General features: G+C 30.4%; 3 protein-coding genes across 10 annotated transcripts; all 3 read left to right on the top strand.

Moving 5' to 3' along the window:
* Window positions 1-2,594: 2,594 nt before the first annotated feature.
* LOC112710190 (seed linoleate 9S-lipoxygenase-3) lies at window positions 2,595-8,977 on the top strand. Its single transcript, XM_025762333.3, has 9 exons — window positions 2,595-2,931; window positions 3,925-4,214; window positions 4,447-4,687; window positions 4,937-5,257; window positions 5,625-5,710; window positions 5,858-5,965; window positions 6,478-6,782; window positions 7,107-7,370; window positions 7,993-8,977. The coding sequence occupies exons 1-9, from the start codon at window positions 2,736-2,738 to the stop codon at window positions 8,747-8,749; spliced, it is 2,568 nt and encodes an 855-aa protein (XP_025618118.1). The 5' UTR covers window positions 2,595-2,735; the 3' UTR covers window positions 8,750-8,977.
* A 498-nt stretch (window positions 8,978-9,475) lies between these two features.
* Window positions 9,476-15,183, top strand: LOC112710189 (telomere repeat-binding factor 4). 7 transcript variants are annotated; one of them, XM_072202446.1, is made up of 10 exons: window positions 9,476-9,664; window positions 9,748-9,867; window positions 10,289-10,436; window positions 12,529-12,637; window positions 13,059-13,315; window positions 13,403-13,647; window positions 13,763-13,847; window positions 14,232-14,315; window positions 14,571-14,859; window positions 14,969-15,183. In XM_072202446.1, the coding sequence occupies exons 5-10, from the start codon at window positions 13,166-13,168 to the stop codon at window positions 15,001-15,003; spliced, it is 888 nt and encodes a 295-aa protein (XP_072058547.1). In that variant the 5' UTR covers window positions 9,476-9,664; window positions 9,748-9,867; window positions 10,289-10,436; window positions 12,529-12,637; window positions 13,059-13,165; the 3' UTR covers window positions 15,004-15,183. The 7 variants fall into 7 exon arrangements, with proteins under 7 accessions (XP_072058547.1, XP_025618116.1, XP_025618112.1 ...); XM_025762331.2 differs by lacking the exon at window positions 10,289-10,436 and having other exon boundaries at window positions 13,091-13,315; XM_025762327.2 differs by lacking the exon at window positions 10,289-10,436.
* Window positions 15,184-17,755: 2,572 nt separating this feature from the next.
* Window positions 17,756-20,442, top strand: LOC112710186 (glycylpeptide N-tetradecanoyltransferase 1). 2 transcript variants are annotated; one of them, XM_025762324.3, is made up of 2 exons: window positions 17,756-18,008; window positions 18,881-20,442. In XM_025762324.3, exon 2 carries the CDS (start codon window positions 18,904-18,906, stop codon window positions 20,206-20,208), a length of 1,305 nt encoding a protein of 434 aa, XP_025618109.1. In that variant the 5' UTR covers window positions 17,756-18,008; window positions 18,881-18,903; the 3' UTR covers window positions 20,209-20,442. The 2 variants fall into 2 exon arrangements, with proteins under 2 accessions (XP_025618109.1, XP_072058546.1); XM_072202445.1 differs by having other exon boundaries at window positions 17,772-18,008; window positions 18,915-20,442.
* The last annotated feature ends 472 nt before the right edge of the window (window positions 20,443-20,914 follow it).

The following is a 20,914-nucleotide window of genomic DNA, read 5'->3' as shown; positions in this document are numbered from 1 at the left end:
GGTTCGGAGCTAAAATAGATAAAAACAATTTTTTTTAATCTATCACAAGTGCAAAACTGTTTTATATACTAGGTACCATACCCATTGTAACCGATGAAGAAAATGAACAGTTGGTGTGTGAAATGTGGAACTACAAATGTATTCAATAACTTCTCACTCTAACAAATTCTATTTCTACAGTGTTAGGTAGCTAAAAATTAATTACAGTACAAAAATGTCATATAAAAATTCTCATTCTCTTGATAAGTAAGTGATATATATCTTTTTATCATTTACTCTCTTTATCACCTACTATTTTTCTGCGTGCTTGGAATAATTAATGCTCTTTCTACAATTAATTTCAATTTCTTTCAAATTAAATCCCTAAAATTCTTCACTCACATTATTATCCATTAAAATACAATTTTCCTACAAAAACTATGAAGGTTAAATTTTAAAATTTTAACAATTTCTACTGTACAACTCATATTTTACATATAAATTATTTGAAAATAAAAAATAAAAGATAAGATATAAAAAAAATTAAAAAATAAATTTTTTAAAATAATTATTAACTCGTCATATTAAAATCAATAAATAGACATACATATAAATATTAAAATAATTAAAATTATGATCTATTAGTGCACATATGAAATAATTTGAAAAATACAATAAGACGCATAGTTTAAAATTTGGTAATATTAATTATAAGAATTTATTAATTATAGACATCATATGTATGAAATTATGAATATTATGAGTACAAAATTATAGATGTTATTAATATGAAATTCTCGATGTTATGCGTATGAATTTATAGATGTTATGAGTAAATTTATCAATTGAATAAATTAATTTAAGAATTTGACATTTTTTTAAATTCAATTATGAAAAAATTTAAAAACATCTGTGTTAATTTGATAGTTATTTATGCAATAACTAAAAAATAATGTATATGGATGTAATATCTAATAAACATGAATTTAATTTTTAGATGTTAGTTGTATGTATAATTATGGATGTTATCTATATGAACTTATGAATGCTATGTGTATAAACTTAGTTAATATAGTATAATTATAGATGCACATAAAAAAAATTAAATCAATTTATTACCATACCTCATCGAAGTTAGTGTAGTCTTTTATATTCTCGAAAATTGATTGACGGACAATAATCTCATCGGGTGAGTTTGTCTGTTGTTCAAATTATTCTTCAACTCCTTCTTGTAAATTTCTTTATCCTATCCTAATTGTGCTTGTAATTGAAGTAGAGTTGTGATTTTTAGCTGAAGGGAATAATAACCATAATGATCCAAATTAATAATGAAAAAGCTATTAAACCAAGCTTTCACATTTGTCAACATTTGTAATAATAATAAATGAATTAAAGGAAATAAAAATCAATTACAATTAAAATCTTTTAATTAATATTATTACCGTTTTTAATTGTTATTAGTGATTATTGTATTCTTAAGTCTAAGATTTGAATCTCTAAAGATGCCATTCTGTTGGTATTTATTTATTAAGCATGGGAGAGAGAATTATATGATATTATAATATTCAAATTATAAAAGAAAATATTAAATAGTGATTATAAGAATGTCTAATAGTTAGGAATATGATATTATAATTAATATCATTAATAAGTAGGGCTGATAAGAATAATATGATAAGTAGATTGATAACATAGTGAAATAGAAAATTAAAATATTATTAAGTTATATAAATAAAGTAAATTATGAAAAATTTTGACTAATTATGGTTGAAAATTTTTTGTTACCAAACTTTTTTCATATATTATTGTGATAAAGATTCACATTTATGTGAAGTTGATATTTCAAAATATTAATAATTTGACAAATTTTATAAAATTATGGTCTAACAATTTGTAACTATCAATTTCAACTGTACGTAAATTTTTACTTTTTATTATTCATTTAATTATTAATTAGTAACTCTTATATACACCATATATAATTTAAAAGAAAGACAAATAAATAATTATTAATCAATCTGGAATAAAAATTTTGTACTCTATAAAAAAGTAATAGAATATCTCGTACATGAGACTATTTTTATTAACTCCCCTCGATTATACACGCAGTGTTTTACATTTGTACCCATTTAACTCTAATCTTTAATCCACAACACAAATAGGAAATCCGATTAACGAGAGTCACATCTAGGTTAATTATATTAACTAAATTACTAATTCCAACTCCTTAGCATTAATTTTGATAAATTATCCAAAGGTTTCTATTAGCTGAGTCACAATTCCCTTTTTTTTAATTTTTACCCTATCTTTAAATAAAAAATTTGAGAGAACGAGATACTCGTGCATGCTATAGTACGCATCTTCTATTGCATTGTCATTATATTAGGAAGGAAAAAAGATTATTGCATTTCTCAACAACAATAATTACCATTATTATAATATGTGGATAAACTTTGCACATAGTCAATACAAAATTTCACATTATTTATCACCTTGTATAATAATTTGCGATATCGACAACGATGTTAGTATTTGTCTTTTCTTAATTCACATTTTGCACATGCAGCTCGTGGATCACGAAGATTAATATCTAGAAAACAAAAAACATATAGTTTATGCTCTTCTTCCATTTCTATAAATACCCACCAATTTTGCAAGCCTTCATCACAAGCAATAGCCAAGGTCTCAAAATAAAGCTTTTCAATAAGTATTATTATTAGTGTTTTGCTTAATTAATTATTATTGGTTAAGCAAAGATGGGCCTTTTTGGGCAAACGATAACAGGCACAGTTGTGCTTATGCAAAAGAATGTGTTAGACATTAATAGCCTAACTAGTGTTGAAGGGCTTGTTGACACAGGTTTGGGTGGTTTGACTTCAATAGTTGATACTGTTACTTCCTTCTTGGGTCGTTCAGTTGCTTTCCAGTTGATCAGTTCTGACATAGTTGATTGTATGTTCTTCCATCACTTACTTTAATTTGCTTCTTTTATATTCGCTTCTTATAAAACTCAAATATAGTTAATTTTATTTAAAACTGATATTTTGAGAATTGTTAAACAGTATTAGTTTCATGTGAAGCTAACTGCATCCGAATTTTCATCATATAGTTCTCATGCGATAATATATCATGAATTTGTCAAACATTATTCGAAATGATGAATTTGTTTTGGATTAATTTTTCAAAAAAGTAATTTTATGAATCGTATATCGGCACACATACATGTTGCATTTGGAATCTTTTGTTTTCTTCTAAATAAATCTCCTATAAAAATTTAATGATATATATATTCGTCAACTATACAGTAATATGTATAGCAAACTTTGTTATTCTATTTTACGGAAATTAAAGCACGCCATACAACTGAATTTTAATTAAAATATTAGTAGTACAAAATATTTAGTTATTTTTGTTATTTTTAGTAAATAACTAATTTTAGTATGCCGAATAAAAATTCAATAATAACGAAGTCAACTTAATAAAAAAAAGCACTTAATAATACAACGATATATATATATATATATTTATCATTCATTCTTATCGCTTATAAGCACTTAATAATACTATAGTTAATACTTTTAGAATATTGTATAAGTCAACTTCATAATAAAGTTTAGAATAATTAAAAAAAAAAAGAGAGAGCGCGAAAAAAAAAAGGAAAAGAAGAAGTGTTTTCATATATATATATATAGGGAAATTAAAGTTTCAATATCATGCTGTGATCATAATTAAGTTTAGAAGTTTTGCTAACAAATATGTTAGCACACTTGTTAAAATTACCAATTAATTTTTTTATTAAAAAATTGATAAAATTTAAATTTTCAATATATTTATTAAAAAAAGGTTTTTAAATTTTAAATTTCTAAGATTAGTTACACTTGTTGACTAGACTCTTAATCAATTTTTATGCATATAACATTTATTTTTTTTATTTTTTTTATGCAGCTAGCGGAAAAGGAAAAGTTGGGAATACAGCTTATTTAAAAGGAGCCATTAACAATTTGCCAACTTTGGGAGACAAACAAAATGCATTCAAAATTGAATTCGATTATGATAGTAACGTTGGGATTCCGGGAGCATTTTACGTAAAGAACTATATGTCAAACGAGTTCTTGCTTATTAGCTTGACTCTTGACGATATTCCAAATAATGTTGGAACCATCCACTTTGTTTGCAACTCCTGGATTTACAATGCCAAAAACTATCAATCTGATCGCATTTTCTTCGCCAACAATGTAAGCTACCACTACCACAACTATATTAAACAGTGTACCCTAAAATCAGTCACTAAAATTAAATATATATAGCGCGAAGTCAGCTTGAATTTTAGAGAGAGGCTAAAAATTAATTTTTCAATAGAAAGAGAGTGAAACTAAGTAGGCGAAGAGACTTGGTCTTTTTATTTAAAACCTAATAGAATTAATCCAAGACCTAACCGTATATAATTTTTTTTATATTATATTGCAGACTTATCTACCAAGTAAGACACCAAGTGCACTAGTGTACTACAGAGAATTGGAATTGAAGAATCTAAGAGGAGATGGAACTGGAGAACGCAAAGAATGGGACAGAATATATGATTATGATGTTTACAATGATTTGGGTGATCCAGACAAAGGTGTGCAATATGCTCGTCCAGTTCTTGGAGGATCTTCTACTTATCCTTACCCTAGGAGGGGTAGAACTGGAAGAAAACCAACAAACACAGGTTTACCAAACATATTTGAAAATTATGCGTGGAAATTGTTGGAAAGTAGAAACTCATCTGCAGTTAGTTTCACATTAAATTGATAGTTGAGAGTCGTTAAATGATTAGACAAATTTAATTACATTGTTATTTAACGGCTCTCAATTATCGACTTTACATGAAAATAACTGCATGTGAATCTAGAGATAATAAGCCTGCTTCTCAAACTTTTAATTTCTATGTATCTTTTCCTGCCTCTTATTTAAACAGATCCTAACAGTGAGAGTAGGAGCAGCAGTATCTATATCCCAAGAGATGAAACTTTTGGTCACTTGAAATCTTCAGACTTCCTAGCTTATGGAATTAAATCACTATCCCAGGATGTAGTACCTGCTTTGAAATCAGTGTTTGACATAAATTTCACACCAAATGAGTTTGATAGCTTTGACGATGTGTTTGATCTCTATGAAGGAGGAATTCACTTGCCTACTGATGTGTTTAAGGAAATTACTCCTTTGCCTGTTGTCAATGAACTTCTTAGAACTGACGGTGAAGCATTCCTCAAGTTCCCAGTGCCTAAAGTTGTTCAAGGTATGTTTTTCTTTTTTTGGAATATAAGTTTATTTGAAAAAAAGGTGAATGTTACGATGCTTTTGAGAGTGTGCCTAACTTACTAAAAAAAAGTAAATAAATAATATTTAATAAATTTTAAATTTTTTATTTTTTATTTTTAAAATCAAGTTAGGCAATTTAAGTACAATATAATTCACCTTAAAAAAAAATATTTATGTCCTGAATTAATTTTTTTTTAAATTTCCTGTCTTTAAAAAATTGTAGATTGTAAATATTCAACATACTTGCTACTTGCAATTGTATAACTATATTTTCAATTAATAATATGAAAATAAATATATATAATCCATTTTTTACAATTTGTTTATTTATTTTATATTTTCAGTGAGTAAATCAGCATGGATGACTGATGAAGAATTTGCTAGGGAGATTATTGCTGGACTTAATCCTGGTTTGATTCGTGTTTTGCAAGTAAGATTAATATTTTAAAAAAAAATTCATACAGCATTGTTGTATATATATATATATATATATATGTATATCTTTAATTAAGGAGATGAATAATTATTTTACATCATATTTAAAAATTTTATAAAATTATATATTTTATCATTTCAGGAGTTTCCACCAAAAAGTAAACTGGATAGTACAGTCTATGGTGATCATACTTGTATAATAACCAAAGAACAGTTAGAGCTTAACTTAGATGGACTCACAACAGATGAGGTAAAGAGAAATTTTGTGTCCAATAATGTCACATATTACTTTCATGACTTTGATATTGCATAGCAATCATAGAAATCACATATTATATGTGTGTGATTTTTTTTGTTTAATTACTCTGTTACTTTTTATAATTTTGCAAAATTTTTAATTAGGTTTTTATATTATTTTTAATTGGATTCTTGCACCAAAATTTTTTTTAATTAGGTCCCTTTTAACAGTAATTAATTTAATTTTATAGGGACCCAACTAAAAAAAATTTGGTGCAGGAATCTAAATAAAAAGGAAAAAAAATATAGGAACCCAAATAAAAAAATAGTATAAAGACTCAATTAAAAGAAAAAAAATATAGAGACCTAATTAAAAATTTCGCAAAACTATAGGAACCAACAGAGTAATTAAACCTTTTTTATGTTAACGATCATATACATTATATTCTTGTTTTATTTTTATATATATATAAATATATGTTATCCTAATTAATGAAATTGATTGAGATAAATTTGGTTGAGCAGGCTATCCAGGGGAAGAAATTGTTCATCTTGGATCACCATGATTCAATAATTCCATATCTAAGGAGAATAAACTCAACTCCCACAAAGGCCTATGCATCAAGGACCATTCTTTTCTTGAAAAATGATGGAACTTTGAAGCCATTGGCCATTGAGTTAAGTTTGCCACATCCTCAAGGAGATCAATATGGTGTTGTTAGCAATGTCTACTTGCCTGCAATTGAAGGTGTTGAGAGTGCTATTTGGTTACTTGCCAAGGCTTATGTTATTGTAAATGACTCATGCTTTCATCAGCTTGTCAGTCACTGGTAAACAATATTAATTATCAATCTTATTACCTTCTTCTTCTCCATTATTAACTAACTTTTTTTGGACTAATATCAATTAATTTTTTAAAAATTATTTTATTTATCATAAAAAAATACTAAATAAAGGATCAATTTATTATTTTTTACCAGCAATTAACCAACAATATCTAAATTATAAACTTAAATTTTAAAATTGACTAATTAAAAATTAATTTTTTTTTATATTTTTCTGTCTATTATATAGCTGATAGTGAATGCAAAGAAGTTAACAATTTTTTTGTCATGGATTATTATTATTATTATTATTATTATTATTATATGTAGGTTAAACACACATGCAGTAGTTGAACCATTCGTGATTGCAACAAATAGACAGCTGAGTGTGCTTCATCCTATTTATAAGCTTCTACAACCTCATTATCGCGACACCATGAATATAAATTCACTAGCAAGGTCATCCCTGGTCAACGCAGATGGTATTATAGAAAAAACATTCTTGTGGGGAAGGTATGCTATGGAAATGTCCTCTGTTATTTACAAGGATTGGGTTTTTACAGACCAAGCATTGCCTGCGGATCTCATCAAAAGGTAAATTCTTACATCACCAATTACACATTATTATTATTGTTTCTTAATATTTTTTATAAAATTATTTGTGTCAAAAGTTTAAAGTCATATAAGAAGATGTATGTAAATTATTATAAAATTATTGTTAATGCTAGGACCCTAAGACTATAATAGCTAAGATCAACTAACACTGTGGCATACTATTTAGTACGAAATTCATTACATACGAGTTTTGTTGAATTTTGATTTTGAATAAATTTTTTAATTGAATTTTAGATGTTTTTATTTTTAAAAGTTTGAGATATTATTTTTTAATATTGAGTATTGACTATAATGTTGATTCCAAAAACTTTCTTTTTTAATATTTTTTGTTATTTGACGGTATAAATATTAAATTATTTTTAATAAATAAATTTTATTAATTTTTGTCTCTAATTCTTAAAAAATGTGAGTGCCAAATTATATTAATTTATGTATAAATTATGATAAATATAAATATAAATTATATATTTTTTTAATATAAGATTCTTTTAAATATGAGTATAAATTATTACTGGTCAGTACTGATAAAAAATGATAATGTTTACTGATCAGATAATTATTTTTTAAAATTTAAAGAGAAATTTTGATTGTTTAATTTCAGAGGAATGGCAGTGGAGGATCCAAGTTCCCCTCATGGTGTCCGTCTAATAGTAGAGGACTACCCTTATGCAGTTGATGGACTAGACATTTGGGACGCCATTAAAGCATGGGTCCAAGAATATGTATCAATATACTATCCATCAAATGACACAATTCAGCAAGACTCTGAACTCCAATCTTGGTGGAATGAAATTGTCACTGTTGGCCATGGTGACAAAAAAGATGCTCCTTGGTGGCCAACAATGCAAACTCCTCAAGAACTCATACAAGTCTGCTCTACCCTAATATGGATCGCTTCGGCGCTTCATGCAGCAGTTAATTTTGGACAGTATCCTTACGGCGGTTTCATCTTGAACCGCCCCACCCTTAGTCGGCGCTTCATGCCGGAAAAAGGAACTCCGGAATATGATGAGCTCTCAACGAATGCTCAGAAGGCTTACCTGAGAACAATAACTCCCAAGTTTCAAACTCTGATTGATCTTTCTGTTATTGAAATCCTGTCCAGGCATGCTTCTGATGAGTACTATTTAGGGCAAAGAGATAGCGCTGACTTTTGGACAAATGATACAAGGGCACAAGAAGCATTCAAGAGGTTTGGAACAAATTTGGCTAATGTTGAGTTGCAATTGGTTCAGAGGAACAACAATGAGACTTTGAGGAACAGAGTTGGGCCTGTTACCATGCCTTACACTTTGCTTTATCCTTCAAGTGAAGAAGGGTTGACTTTCAGAGGAATCCCTAATAGTATCTCTATCTAAATGCATGGGGGTGTTAATTAGTTTGGTTGTATTATGTGTGGCATTTAAATAAGATAAGGAATAATCTTAATATATTCCTTGATCAAGTTATTAAGTATTATGTATAATTATCTTTGTTTTTGTGTTTGGATGTTTTAGTTTGATTTGGAAAAATAAAGTTGTGTGTGTTTGTACAATATGCTAAATTTGCAATATATATGAAAATAAATAAAGCTCCAGTCTTTTGTATATTTATTGAAAAATCCTTTTACTTTATGCTTCTTTTTAATTTTCGAGAATACGGTATGAATAGAGATGCTAATACCTTTTTTCTCCCTGAAAATTTCATTAAAATAATATAAAAATATTATTTATATATTAAAATTAATTATAAAAATTAATCACTCTTTATTTATATATAAAAATATATAATTTAATTTATTTTTAATATATATTTTATATTTTAATATATATATTTTATACTAATAATTAATTTTAATAACTAATTTTAATGTATAATTAATATAATTAGAAATAATATATTTCAAATTTTTATTCTGAAAACCGGATAAGACCGGTCGGTCTGATCGGTTCAACCACAAACCGAAAACATAAACGGTTTGATTTGATGTCTAAAACCGAAAATTATAAAACCGGATGTGAACTGTTGATTCGGACGGAAACCGGCCGGTCGAATCGGAACCGGAACCGGCCGGTTTGGATAAAACGACGCAGTTTCGCGCTTAAGGGGGAGAAACAAAAGGCGCTTCTCCATCTCCTTCCTTATTCCTTCGAGCAGAACACGCCCTGCCTCAACCCGGGAAAAACCCTAGCCGCCACGACCGCCGCAGGGAGGAGCCGTGTTTGCCGCCGTCCGTCGCAGTCAGGCATCCTGAGTTTCGTTATAAAACAGGGTTTCAGAGTCATGAGCCTGAGGTAACATTTATTGCCAATTAGTTCTTTCCCCCGGATGGTGCTTCAGAAAGGTTAATATCGATAACATGTTATCAATATTTCAGTTTGACTATCTTAAGAGGTTGGAAATAGAAGAGAAAATCAACAAAATCAAATGGTGCCAAACAGCTAATGGTGCTCTGTTCCTTCTATCTACAAATGATAAAACCATCAAATTTTGGAAGGTATGAAATGAATGCTCACTCGTGGTATGTTGAGTACCGTTTTTTTAAATCAGTTTATTTATGTATTACACACATGGTTATGTTTCTATAAAACTAGGTGTTTTTGGTGCAATATATAAAACTAGGTTTGGTCCCTTTTGTCTTGCGTGCTTTGAGAATATCTCCAGTTATGGATATGTTTAATAGCTGAAGAGGATTGTGTGCTTCAGTTTGAAAGTTTAAATGGAATCTGTTGCCTGGCCATAATCTTTGGAAATTATGAATTGTATTTTGTATTCTGCTAATCAGATATCAAGGGCTGACTTTTATAGATGCATGTATGTGTTATGAGTTTTTGCTTAACACTGCAATCTTTGAAATAGGAAAATGGTTCAAGAGGGTTTTTCCATCTTATCTTTAAAATCCTAAGCATGTTATATAGGGTACCAACCCATAGTTAAAATGGCAAAGTGATGCGAAAAGTGGGGGTGGAGGTTGTGGGCCCTAATGTTCACTGGATTCCTTAGAGAACAATGCAACAGAATAACATGAGTTTTGAATCAATGTACACTGTTCGAATGCTGAAACAGGTACTAAACTACTAAAATCATTCCTTTTTGTTTTTGCTTGAATTTTAGAAGAAAGAGCAATGTAATGTATTCCTATTTATGATTCCATAAGACCAAGATTAAATTAACAATTCAGGTGGAGTTGAGTTTTGTTTATGAATAATTAAATGCACGTAACAGGAATAGGATTGCTAATTTTTTTTGTTACCTTCATTGATCTTTTTCCCTTGTTGTGCTGCTGTTTTGTTATGGCACTGTGATTCTGCGATCACTGATCAGTGTTTTGAATTTGGAATTTCTGATTAGTGACTTGTTAAGCTACTGTTGTTGTTATACTGCTGTTTTGTTATGGCACTGTGATTGTGTGATCACTGATCAGTGTTTTGAATTTGGAATTTGTGATTAATGACTTGTTAAGTTGCTGTTGTTGTTATGCTGCCGTTTTGTAATGGTTGTTGCTGAATGCTAAAAATGAAAATCAAATCAAATGCTAGTTGTTGCTGAATGAGTAGGGTAGCTACCTGCCAATGCCATATATAAATAAGCTGATGAATGATGATGATGGTAGTGGAAGGAGAGTCAAAGTGTATAGGTAGTTGGTGATATGTTATGCTTTCTTATTCAATGGCTACTTGTTATGTTGATACCTCAACTTGGAAACAACACTAGATACCGTTTATGGCTTGCTCAGCAAGAAAAATCTGTTGTTAAGAGAGCTCTCTTACAATAGATGAACGCAACTCTGCCTAAAATTAAACCGAAAAGGTCATCTTGCAAGGTTCAGGTTCATGTTCAGTTAGCATAATACCATAGAATGATCAACATTTTCTAATTGAACTAGCTCAACATTCTTTTGAAATTGATAATACATTGTCTCCTGACATTTCTAAATTAGAATCTGAGGTGTTAAGTAATCCTGTTAACCCTAATTAGAATCTGAGGTGTTAAGTAATCCTGTTAACCCTCAAAGTCAAAATTTAATATCTAGATATTTTTTTTACTATTTAACTTGAGTTTGTATTTTGATAAAATCATATGAATTTGGTTATTTTTTGTGTAGTGTTTTAAATTTGGAATATATTTTAGGATGTTTATTTATAATTTATTTATTATTTTATTCTAAAACGGTTTTCTGGTTAAACTCCGGTTAGACCGATTAGACCAGTAAACCAATAAATTCAGTTACTAGAACAGTTTGATAATCGGTCCGGTTTTCAAAACCTTAATTTTTTATTACCTTTGAATCTTTCTTTTTTTCTTTGTGTACTTCTAATAATTTAATTAAATATATTAAATTATTTAATAATTTTATATTTTATATAAAAATAATTATACATAAATTTTCACAATTCTTTATATATATTTTTTGTTTATCTTGTAGATGGTGTTATTAGACCATTTTTACGTTTTTATTTTTAAATTGTAAAAGTAAACACTTACCTTGGTTTTGTTGCATAAGGTGTAGTCACCAAAAAAATAAGGTGTAATTAAAAATAAAAAATTATTTTATTTTTAAAAAATTATGTTTATTTAAATTTTTTATTCCATTAAAAAATATGTAACCACGTCAATAAAATTAAAAATATTCTTTTCATAAATTATATCTTTTGTCCTTAAATTCTTCATTAATTTTGTAAAAATATTATTTTATTTTAATTTATTGTCTCAAGATAAAAATATAAATATTATTTAATTTCTAATAATTAACATAATTTATTTTTAATAAGTTTATTAAAATATAATAAAATTAATTTTTTGTCATTTTTTTCTCATAACCATTGACCAAACTCTCAAATTGAATGCTTTTTTCAAAAAAAAATATTTTTATAAATTAATAAATTTCTTCAATTTTCTGGTAACAAAATTAGTGGCAACTCCATGATACATGACAAACACACGGCCCGGTCCAACTCGAACCTGGACCCGAGTAACCCGAAATTGACTAGGTAGAAAGAAATAAAATCTGAAAAAGAGAGTAAAACTGGGACCGGGCCATATCTCGGGTCACCCGGACCCGTCATTGACCCGGTCATCATACACATTACACAATTAGGGCTAGGGGTGTACAGGCAACAACGCTGACCCCTGACCTCGTCTTCTCCCCCACTCCCAGTCTCCCAGCTCCTCGTTCGACTGACGATGGTGGCGACCGACGATTGACGTCCGACGACTGACGACCTACGGTGCTGCTTGCTTCTTGGTGACGACTGACGCTTCTCAAGGTTCTTCTCTCTTTCCCCCTTTCTGGGTTCTTAGGTCTCATCTCAAAGTTCACAACTTTCCCATCTATTCCTTTTTTTTTGTGTTTTCTCTGTTTATAACTGTTTTTGACCAGGTGTTCTGTTTCTTCTTTGGATCTAAATACAGGAACTTTTATGAGATCTTCGTTTAGATTCCTATTTTAAGTTTCTTGTTATTAAAATTGGTATTCGGAATCGATGACTATTGAGAAAGCATAAGGAACTTGTGTTAGTTCGGGATTCAGTGATATGCAATGCATAGAGTGGGAGCAATTATAGTTATTTTTTTATGGTTCCTTTCACTTGATCTAAGCTAAAAGGATGCTTATTTAATTATTTCTGTTTCTTTGTCTTTATTTGATTATTTGATTATTTACATCACTGCTTATTGTTATTAACACAGACCTCATATCGAAGTCTTGGTTACCTCCACAGCTTTGGAGGAAGCTCTTCACTTTCTCTTAAACTGAAATCACTGAGCCGAAGAATTCAAGAAAGAAGACCAAGAAGATGGGTAATCAGAAGCAAAAGTGGACGCAAGACGAAGAAGACGCACTCATAGCTGGCGTGGAAAAACACGGTCCAGGGAAGTGGAAGAACATTCTCAAAGACCCCCAGTTCGCACCATTTCTCACTTCACGTTCCAATATCGACCTCAAGGTGCAAAACTCCCCTAATTAGCCTTTTCAATTTCGCGTCTTATCCCAATTTAAGGTTTTAAATTTCACCGCAATGTGCCTAATTCAGGATAAATGGCGAAATTTGAGTGTTAGCAATGGCACTCAAGGATCTAAGGAAAAATCTAGGGTTCCTAGAATCAAGGCTGGGGCCCCTATTGCTGCTGCCCCAGTTGCTGCTGCTGCTGCTAGTAATGCCATTGTTGTTGCCGGGGAAGATGCTACTATTGTCACCACTATGATTCATCAACCTGATCCTTCTGTTGCTGTGGGTGATTCCTCTCAAAATGACGAAGATGCCAAGAATCGTCCAAGGTATATGAATTAAGACTTGGTTAAAACTGTTGTATGCCTCAACAAAATAAGAAAGGTATTTTGTTACTTTTGAATTGTTCTGAGATTTGGTTGCTTTTGTTTATCTTCTCTCCAGGTACAATGCAATGGTTTTAGAAGCTCTGTCAGCTTTGAAAGATGCTAATGGATCTGACCTGAATGCCATTGTTAACTTCATTGAGGTCAGATTGTTTTTTATCGTAATGTTTTCAATACATCCATAGTTGATTGAAATGAATCTGAGATTATATGTTATATAGATGTTGTGAAAGATATGGGGTGGGAATTTTTGGCATATGATTAGGTATCTTAAGTCCCCTCTTAGTCTAAGAAGAGAGTAGTAAACATTCCTTAATTTTTTGGGGGAGGACGAATGAGATTGGAAACACCAGAGACGCTCTTCACATCGAATTTCTCACTGTATTTGTGTTTTTGTGGGTGTGTTTTTTTTGGGGGGGGGGATGAAATTTAATATGGACTGTCCATTGTCCATATTGTTCTGTTTTCAATATTCTAGCGTGTTCATTTAATTTAGTTTTAAAGAAATGACTCCATGTCAAATGCAGCAAAAACACAAGGTTCCTCAGAATTTCAGAAGGGCATTGAGTACCAGGTTGAGGAGGCTTGTTAGTCAAGGGAAACTTGAAAAGGTTTGTCCTATGTGATCCTTTTACTTTTATAGTTATTCATCTTGATTATTTCAACTCATGCTTTTACTGTTAGATGTATAGTTCCCTCAATATATTTTTGTTCTGCACTTTGTTTAAGCCATTGACCTAAATTACTCTTTAGTGTTGAGACTGCTCTCATGCCTCCTAAGAAGAAATTTCACATATCTGGGCTGAATGATTTCAGAACTTGTTTTTGCTCTATGTGGATTTGTCAACTCTCTACACCGAATGCAGGTACAAAACTGTTACAAGATTAAAAAGGACTATTCACCTGTGCCAAAATCACCAGTTGCTGTGAAAAAGAATGTGTGGCCACAACGGCAACAACCACCACCACCCCCCGAGTTTGTGGCATCTAATGAGACAATAAAGGAAGCTGCTGAAACTGCAGCCTACAGAATTGCCGAGGCCGAAAGCAAGTCATATTTAGCCGCCGAAGCAGTCAAGGAGGCAGAACGAATTGCACGCTTAGCTGAAGATGCTGAGGCGATGTTACAGCTAGTACAGCAGATTTATGATGCTTGTACTTCAACTCAACTATCCTACCTACTAAATAGTGAATTCTCTAAGTTGATTTAGTTATCACTGCTTTTGGCTTCATAAGCACTGATCTTGTGGGTTTACCATTGCAGGTTCGCGTGGTGAAGCTGTCATCTTGGCATCTTAAGTTGGGTCTATCAATTGACTCCTGGATTTTGCTCTGTGTAAAAATAGTTGTTCATATATCGAATTTCATTTCTTGAGGCTGCACTTAGGTGATGTTTATATTTAGTAACACAGTTCACCGATTTTGCATCCGAACTCGAAGCAATATACAAACTAATATGAAGTTAGTTTCATAAGTTAACCACTGTTCATGTATTTTGCAAGTAGACTTCTTTGGACTTAATTTTGGCCTTCATTAGTTTAGAGTAAAAAAAAAAATTTCAAATTTATATGTTTGGCCAATGAAGAAAACACCATCGAATGTGGAGTGAGAAGTTAGCTTTTCATACTACATTTAACTTTCGCTTACCAATTTTACCAGTCCAGACAAGTTAGTTTCATATATTTGTCAAACTATCAAAAGGTTATACTAAGCCATATGAAGGAAACATTTAATTACATGAAAACAAATAAAATTGCATCATTAGAGATTTTGGTGATGAAGGTGGTGGTCTTGGGTGTATTTTTTTCTTTCTGTCTTTTTTTTTTCTCTTTCAAGTTTTATTTTATTTCTGGGTGGTGGCTGTTGAGATTGATGGGTTGGGTTGGAACCTTGGAGTTGATGCCATGGTTGTGTTTGTGGCTGTGGGCAGATTGGAGAACTGTTGTGAGTTTTTAAAACCTTGATATAAATTAGAAGGGGTTTTGTTAAATTTAGATAATATATCTACATTTTAGAAATAAAGGAAAAAAGGTTTGAAAAAAAAAGTATTCCCATTCTTAAACATTTTTCTATTGTTTTTTTTTTTGGTTTCTCTAGTGCTCTTGTTGGCATGTTTTCTAATTTTTACCACCAAATTCACTCTGGAAGAGATGGAACAATCTCTTTTTCCTCTTCTTCTATTGCATTGTTTTCTTTCTTTTTAACCCCTTATGTTTCAATTTCTGTTCGAGTCAAGTATTAAAGTGTAAATTTGTGTGTGTGTGTGTGTGAAATTTATAGATTAAAAAATGGCCATAATTTTGTACATGTTTAAAACCCACAAAAGTATAAACAAGACACCCCAAAAATGACCGGAAAAACAATAGAGTATGGACGGTAAAATGAATAAAGAGTAATGTGATTGAAGTTGGAAAGTCTAAAAAACTAATTTGATCAACGAATAAAATTTGGGAAGGGAACTTTTCAATAAAAAAAAAATTGAGGAAGTAAAGTGATAAATTTTTTAAAATTATGGTTCACTTTGTTCCGATAGTATAGATTATGAATGTTATAAAAGATTTATAAAATCAAATTATTTTTATAAAAAAAAGTGGTAGGTTAATAAAAGTTCTTGGCTAAGAAAACCAAGATAATTGTAGATAAAAAATCAAATAATAAGATTTTTAGTTATTATTTTTATATAAAAAGTATAATTTTTTATTAATAATTAATTTTAACATTTGTTATCTAAAAATTTAAAATAATTTAACGTATATATTTTTATATTTAATTAGATGTTAAGTCTGTTACACAAATAGAAATAATTAATTTTTATATTTGTTATTTAAAAATTATATTTTTTCTCTCTGTGTATATAAAAATATAATTAGATATTAGTATAAAAAATTTATACTAATAGTTATAAAATTAACCTAAAATTAATTTTTTTTAAATAATTGAATCTTGATTCTAACTTTTAATTATAACATTAGTATTCTCTCCAAATTATATGTAATAATATTTGAAAGAAGAGAAATGAAAATATAGATTAAAAAGATAAGTAGTGAAAATTTAAAATTAAATAAAAAATTTAAAAATATGTATATAATAATAATTTTTTTTATTTGAATTATATTTTTTGTTAATTTTGCTTTCTGTAGAATACAAAGATAAAAAAATAGAGAATGAGATAAAAGAGGGAGAAAGATAAAGATGAAGAATTAGAGTGAGAGTGAGAGTTTGTTAATTTTAGAAGAAAAAAATTTATTTTAATCGTAAAAAAATATCAGATGACATATTTTGATTTGTGAAGTTATTAATATAAAAGATAAATTACATATAGAGTAAAAATGATAGAGAGAAATAGAAAAATGGAGAGAGGTAGATGAGAGAATTTAGGAAGGGAGTTTATTAATTTTGAAAAAAAAATATTTTCTCTTAATTTTAATAAGAGAGTATCATATGACACATTTGATTATTAAATTAGATAGTAATATATGTTACATAATATAGGTATATTTAAATTTTAATTTTAATATTTTAATTTTAATTTTAATGCAATTAAAGAATGCCATGTTGCACATTTTGATTGTCAAATTAGTAATTAATCATTGATATTGATAATGATAAAATAAATAGAATGGTTGAAGGAACGAGAGAAATAGAGAAAGAAAGAAGGAGGAAGGGATAACTCTTTTAATTTTAGAGGAAAATATTTGATTTCAATTGTAATGAAAAAGTGACATGTGACACATTTTAATTGTAAAATTAGCAAGAAGAAGACGAAAATTCTCTAATTTTGAAAAAAAAATTTGATTCTAATTATAATGAGTGACATGTGGCACATTTTAGTTGTAAAATTAACTAAAAAGAAAAAATTTTTTATTCAAAAAAATTAATTTAATTATAATAAAAAAATAATATATAACATATTTTAATTATAAAATTAAATATATATAATATAATATAATAGATTAAAGTTAAAATATCACACTTTATTTTTTTCCATGTAAAAAAAATTGAGAGGAACATTTCCAAATTTTTGAGTACCTCATGGTATCATTTATGCTCTCCCCTTCTCTTATTATATGATTAATTTAATTCCGTATCTTTCTTTTCTCATTTCTGTGTGTAAGTGTAACCCTATGTTCTCTCTCTCTCTCTCTCTCGATTAGATCTTACGGAATGGATTTAGAGTGAAGGAAAGAGGGATTCTTCTCCGTACGATACTTTCCTCTCCCATCACTCTGCCTTCTCTCTTTCTTGGTGCCTCCGTCGCGCTTAATCCCTTCTTCCCTCTCTCTCTCTCTCTCAGATCTAATAAGGTACCCTGTCTTTCTCTCTCTTCATTTCTTTTTTCTTTCCTTTTTCTTTTCACTGTGCTTCGAATACAGCTTCATTCAATACCTTCTCGTTCTTCTATTTGTTCATTTATGGCTAAAGACTGTTAAAAACCATGATTTTAAACTGGGGATGCGTGTTCTGTTTTGCGATTCCGACAATTTCTTTCGGGTAATGTAATATCAGGTTCATGGGAATTTCTTTGTTTCTTGTATTGTATTATTGTCTTTATAAATTAATAAGATATCACATTAACCCTGCTTGTGAACTGCATTTCACTTAATATGGTTGCTACTATGCCTGGTATTTTATTGAGTCAACGCGATAATTTAAGGTTCATAGATTACATACTTTAGTCCAATTAGGGGGATATCACCATTCAGGGTTCATGTGTAAGTGAATTAGCTGGTGAAAATATTTAGTTACAGGTTATTTACTTATGGATCTTATAGCACTAGGCAATAGCAGATTAATATTGTCAATTGATGAAGACTTTCTTTTGTTTAGTGGTTATCTAATAAAATTAAACATTGTACAAAGCAATTTAACCAGGATGTTTTAATTGCATGCATTGATGGATGATGAAACCTGATTGGAGAGTGTGTTTTCTTAAAATGCTATTTTGTCATGTCACCTTTGAAGTAAATAAAAAGATTTGATTGTTCAATATTAAAAAAGGAATGAACTAGTTTTTGTTAATTCCAACACACATGATATGAGTATATCATATGAATTTGGGCTATTTTTGTTCTGTTTGCTTTGTGCCTGCTAAAACTTTTACAGCTGCAGTGTTAGGGTGAAGTTTTGCTCTCTTCTATCAAATCTGTTTTTCAAACGTACTTATTTTGTGTCTCAGCTTACTTCGGTGAAATATTTGTGATGGCTGATAGCAATCCTTCCTCTGGATCACCTGGAGAAACTCAGAATCCCATACCAGATGGGAATGCACCTTCTGAAAGCGATCTTGCACTGGACAATCTAGCACAAAAAGTTCAAGAATCCCTCTCCCTTGAAAGAAGGCATAAATTTTGGGAAACCCAACCTGTTGGGCAGTTCAAGGATGTAGGGGACACCAGTTTGCCTGAAGGCCCTATTGAAGCTCCAACTCCTTTGTCAGAGGTCAAACAAGAACCCTACAACCTCCCTAGCCTCTATGAATGGGTAACTTGTGACATCAACTCCGATGAGATGTGCAATGAAGTATACACCCTTCTTGCAAACAATTACGTGGAGGACGATGAGAACATGTTTAGATTTAACTACTCAAAAGAATTTCTGCGCTGGGCTCTTCAACCTCCTGGTTACTTCAAGAGTTGGCATATCGGTGTCCGTGTTAAGACATCCAAGAAGATGGTTGCCTTTATAAGTGGTGTTCCTGCTAAAATCCGCTCTCGTGATGATGTTGTTAATATGGCAGAGATCAATTTTCTCTGTGTTCATAAGAAGCTTAGAACTAAGAGGCTTGCTCCTGTAATGATTAAAGAGGTGACCCGGAGAGTGCACTTGGAGGACATATGGCAGGCTGCTTATACTGCTGGAGTGGTTCTTCCGACTCCGATAGCAACCTGCCAATACTGGCACAGATCCTTAAATCCGAAGAAGCTAATCGATGTTGGGTTTTCACGGCTCGGTGCACGAATGACAATGAGTCGAACAATCAAGCTTTATAAGTTGCCAGAATCAACAGTCACCCCAGGTTTCAGAAAGATGGAAATCCATGATGTTCCTGCAGTTACTAGACTAATTAGGAATTATTTGAGCCAGTTTGTCGTTGCACCTGATTTTGATGAAAACGATGTGGAGCATTGGCTTCTTCCGAAGGAGGATGTTGTTGATAGTTATCTTGTTGAAAGTCCTGAAACTCATGAGGTCACTGACTTTTGCAGTTTTTATACGCTTCCTTCTACAATCCTTGGAAACCCAAACTATTCACTTTTGAAAGCAGCGTATTCCTTCTACAATGTGTCGACAATGACCCCCTTGCTTCAACTGATGAATGATGCTCTCATTGTAGCAAAACAGAAGGACTACGACGTTTTTAATGCATTGGATGTCATGCAGAATGAAACCTTCTTGAAAGAACTGAAATTTGGACCAGGTGATGGGAAGCTTCATTATTATCTTTACAACTACCGGATAAGGAATGGGTTGAAGCCATCAGAACTTGGCCTTGTTCTTCTGTAGCTTAAAGTTTACAGAAAATTTATTGCAATTTATGGATTTTGAATTACAATCGTTTTGCTGATAGACTTTGTATCGTTGGTTGCACATGATGTTAGACTTCAAATTTTGCCTGACTATCTGAACAAAACAAACACATTAGACACTGAATTTTCATGGTTACGAATTTTATACCGAGTTATGTCTTTGTTGCATAAACCTGAAAGAAAGCAGCAGTGACCTATCTGCTTCAGTTCATGCCTCTCATCTCCATCTATATTTGTTTCCCTGCCTTTGCTCACAGCTGATTTATTTTCTTTAACTTTCCAATTGTCATGACAGGTTTATTGTCTTAGTTGGCTATGAATATTTCCAGAACAGATTAAATATGCTTTTAGGTGGATGCAAATATTTCTTGTGTTGTTAGATCAAGTCCCATTAGTTTTGATAACAAAAATTGAATATCCTCAATCCAAATCCATATCATGGCTTTTAATTAAAAGCCAGAGAGATACGTAATGAATAATTCGAGCTGGATATAGTGATTAGTACTTGCTGGATGAAAAAGCATTATGTGGTTTGTTTATATCGCTGGGGTCTCTATCAATGCTTATACTAATTTATTAGGATCTCATAATTAAAATTGTTTTGTTAAGGGTCAAAGGAAGTTCATATTGGAAAAGTAAATTGATAACGAAGTGCCCTTAAATAGATCTAAAGCAGTGCTTTG

Source organism: Arachis hypogaea, chromosome 9 (assembly GCF_003086295.3).
Source record: "Arachis hypogaea cultivar Tifrunner chromosome 9, arahy.Tifrunner.gnm2.J5K5, whole genome shotgun sequence".
Classification (NCBI taxonomy): Eukaryota; Viridiplantae; Streptophyta; class Magnoliopsida; order Fabales; family Fabaceae; genus Arachis; species Arachis hypogaea.
The sequence above is the reverse complement of the archived record's forward strand: the minus strand, read 5'-3'. Positions and strand labels throughout refer to the sequence as shown.

Excerpts from the sequence above, each read along its gene's own strand:
- LOC112710190 (XM_025762333.3), top strand. The coding sequence starts at position 2,736 with ATGGGCCTTTTTGGGCAAACGATAACAGGCACAGTTGTGCTTATGCAA. Across the intron at positions 2,932-3,924 it reads CAGTTCTGACATAGTTGATT|CTAGCGGAAAAGGAAAAGTT; the intron begins GTATGTTCTTCC and ends TTTTTTATGCAG. Across the intron at positions 7,371-7,992 it reads CCTGCGGATCTCATCAAAAG|AGGAATGGCAGTGGAGGATC; the intron begins GTAAATTCTTAC and ends GTTTAATTTCAG.
- LOC112710189 (XM_025762332.2), top strand. The coding sequence starts at position 13,166 with ATGGGTAATCAGAAGCAAAAGTGGACGCAAGACGAAGAAGACGCACTC. Across the intron at positions 13,316-13,402 it reads GTTCCAATATCGACCTCAAG|GATAAATGGCGAAATTTGAG; the intron begins GTGCAAAACTCC and ends TGCCTAATTCAG. Across the intron at positions 14,316-14,570 it reads GTCAAGGGAAACTTGAAAAG|GTACAAAACTGTTACAAGAT; the intron begins GTTTGTCCTATG and ends CACCGAATGCAG.
- LOC112710186 (XM_025762324.3), top strand. The coding sequence starts at position 18,904 with ATGGCTGATAGCAATCCTTCCTCTGGATCACCTGGAGAAACTCAGAAT.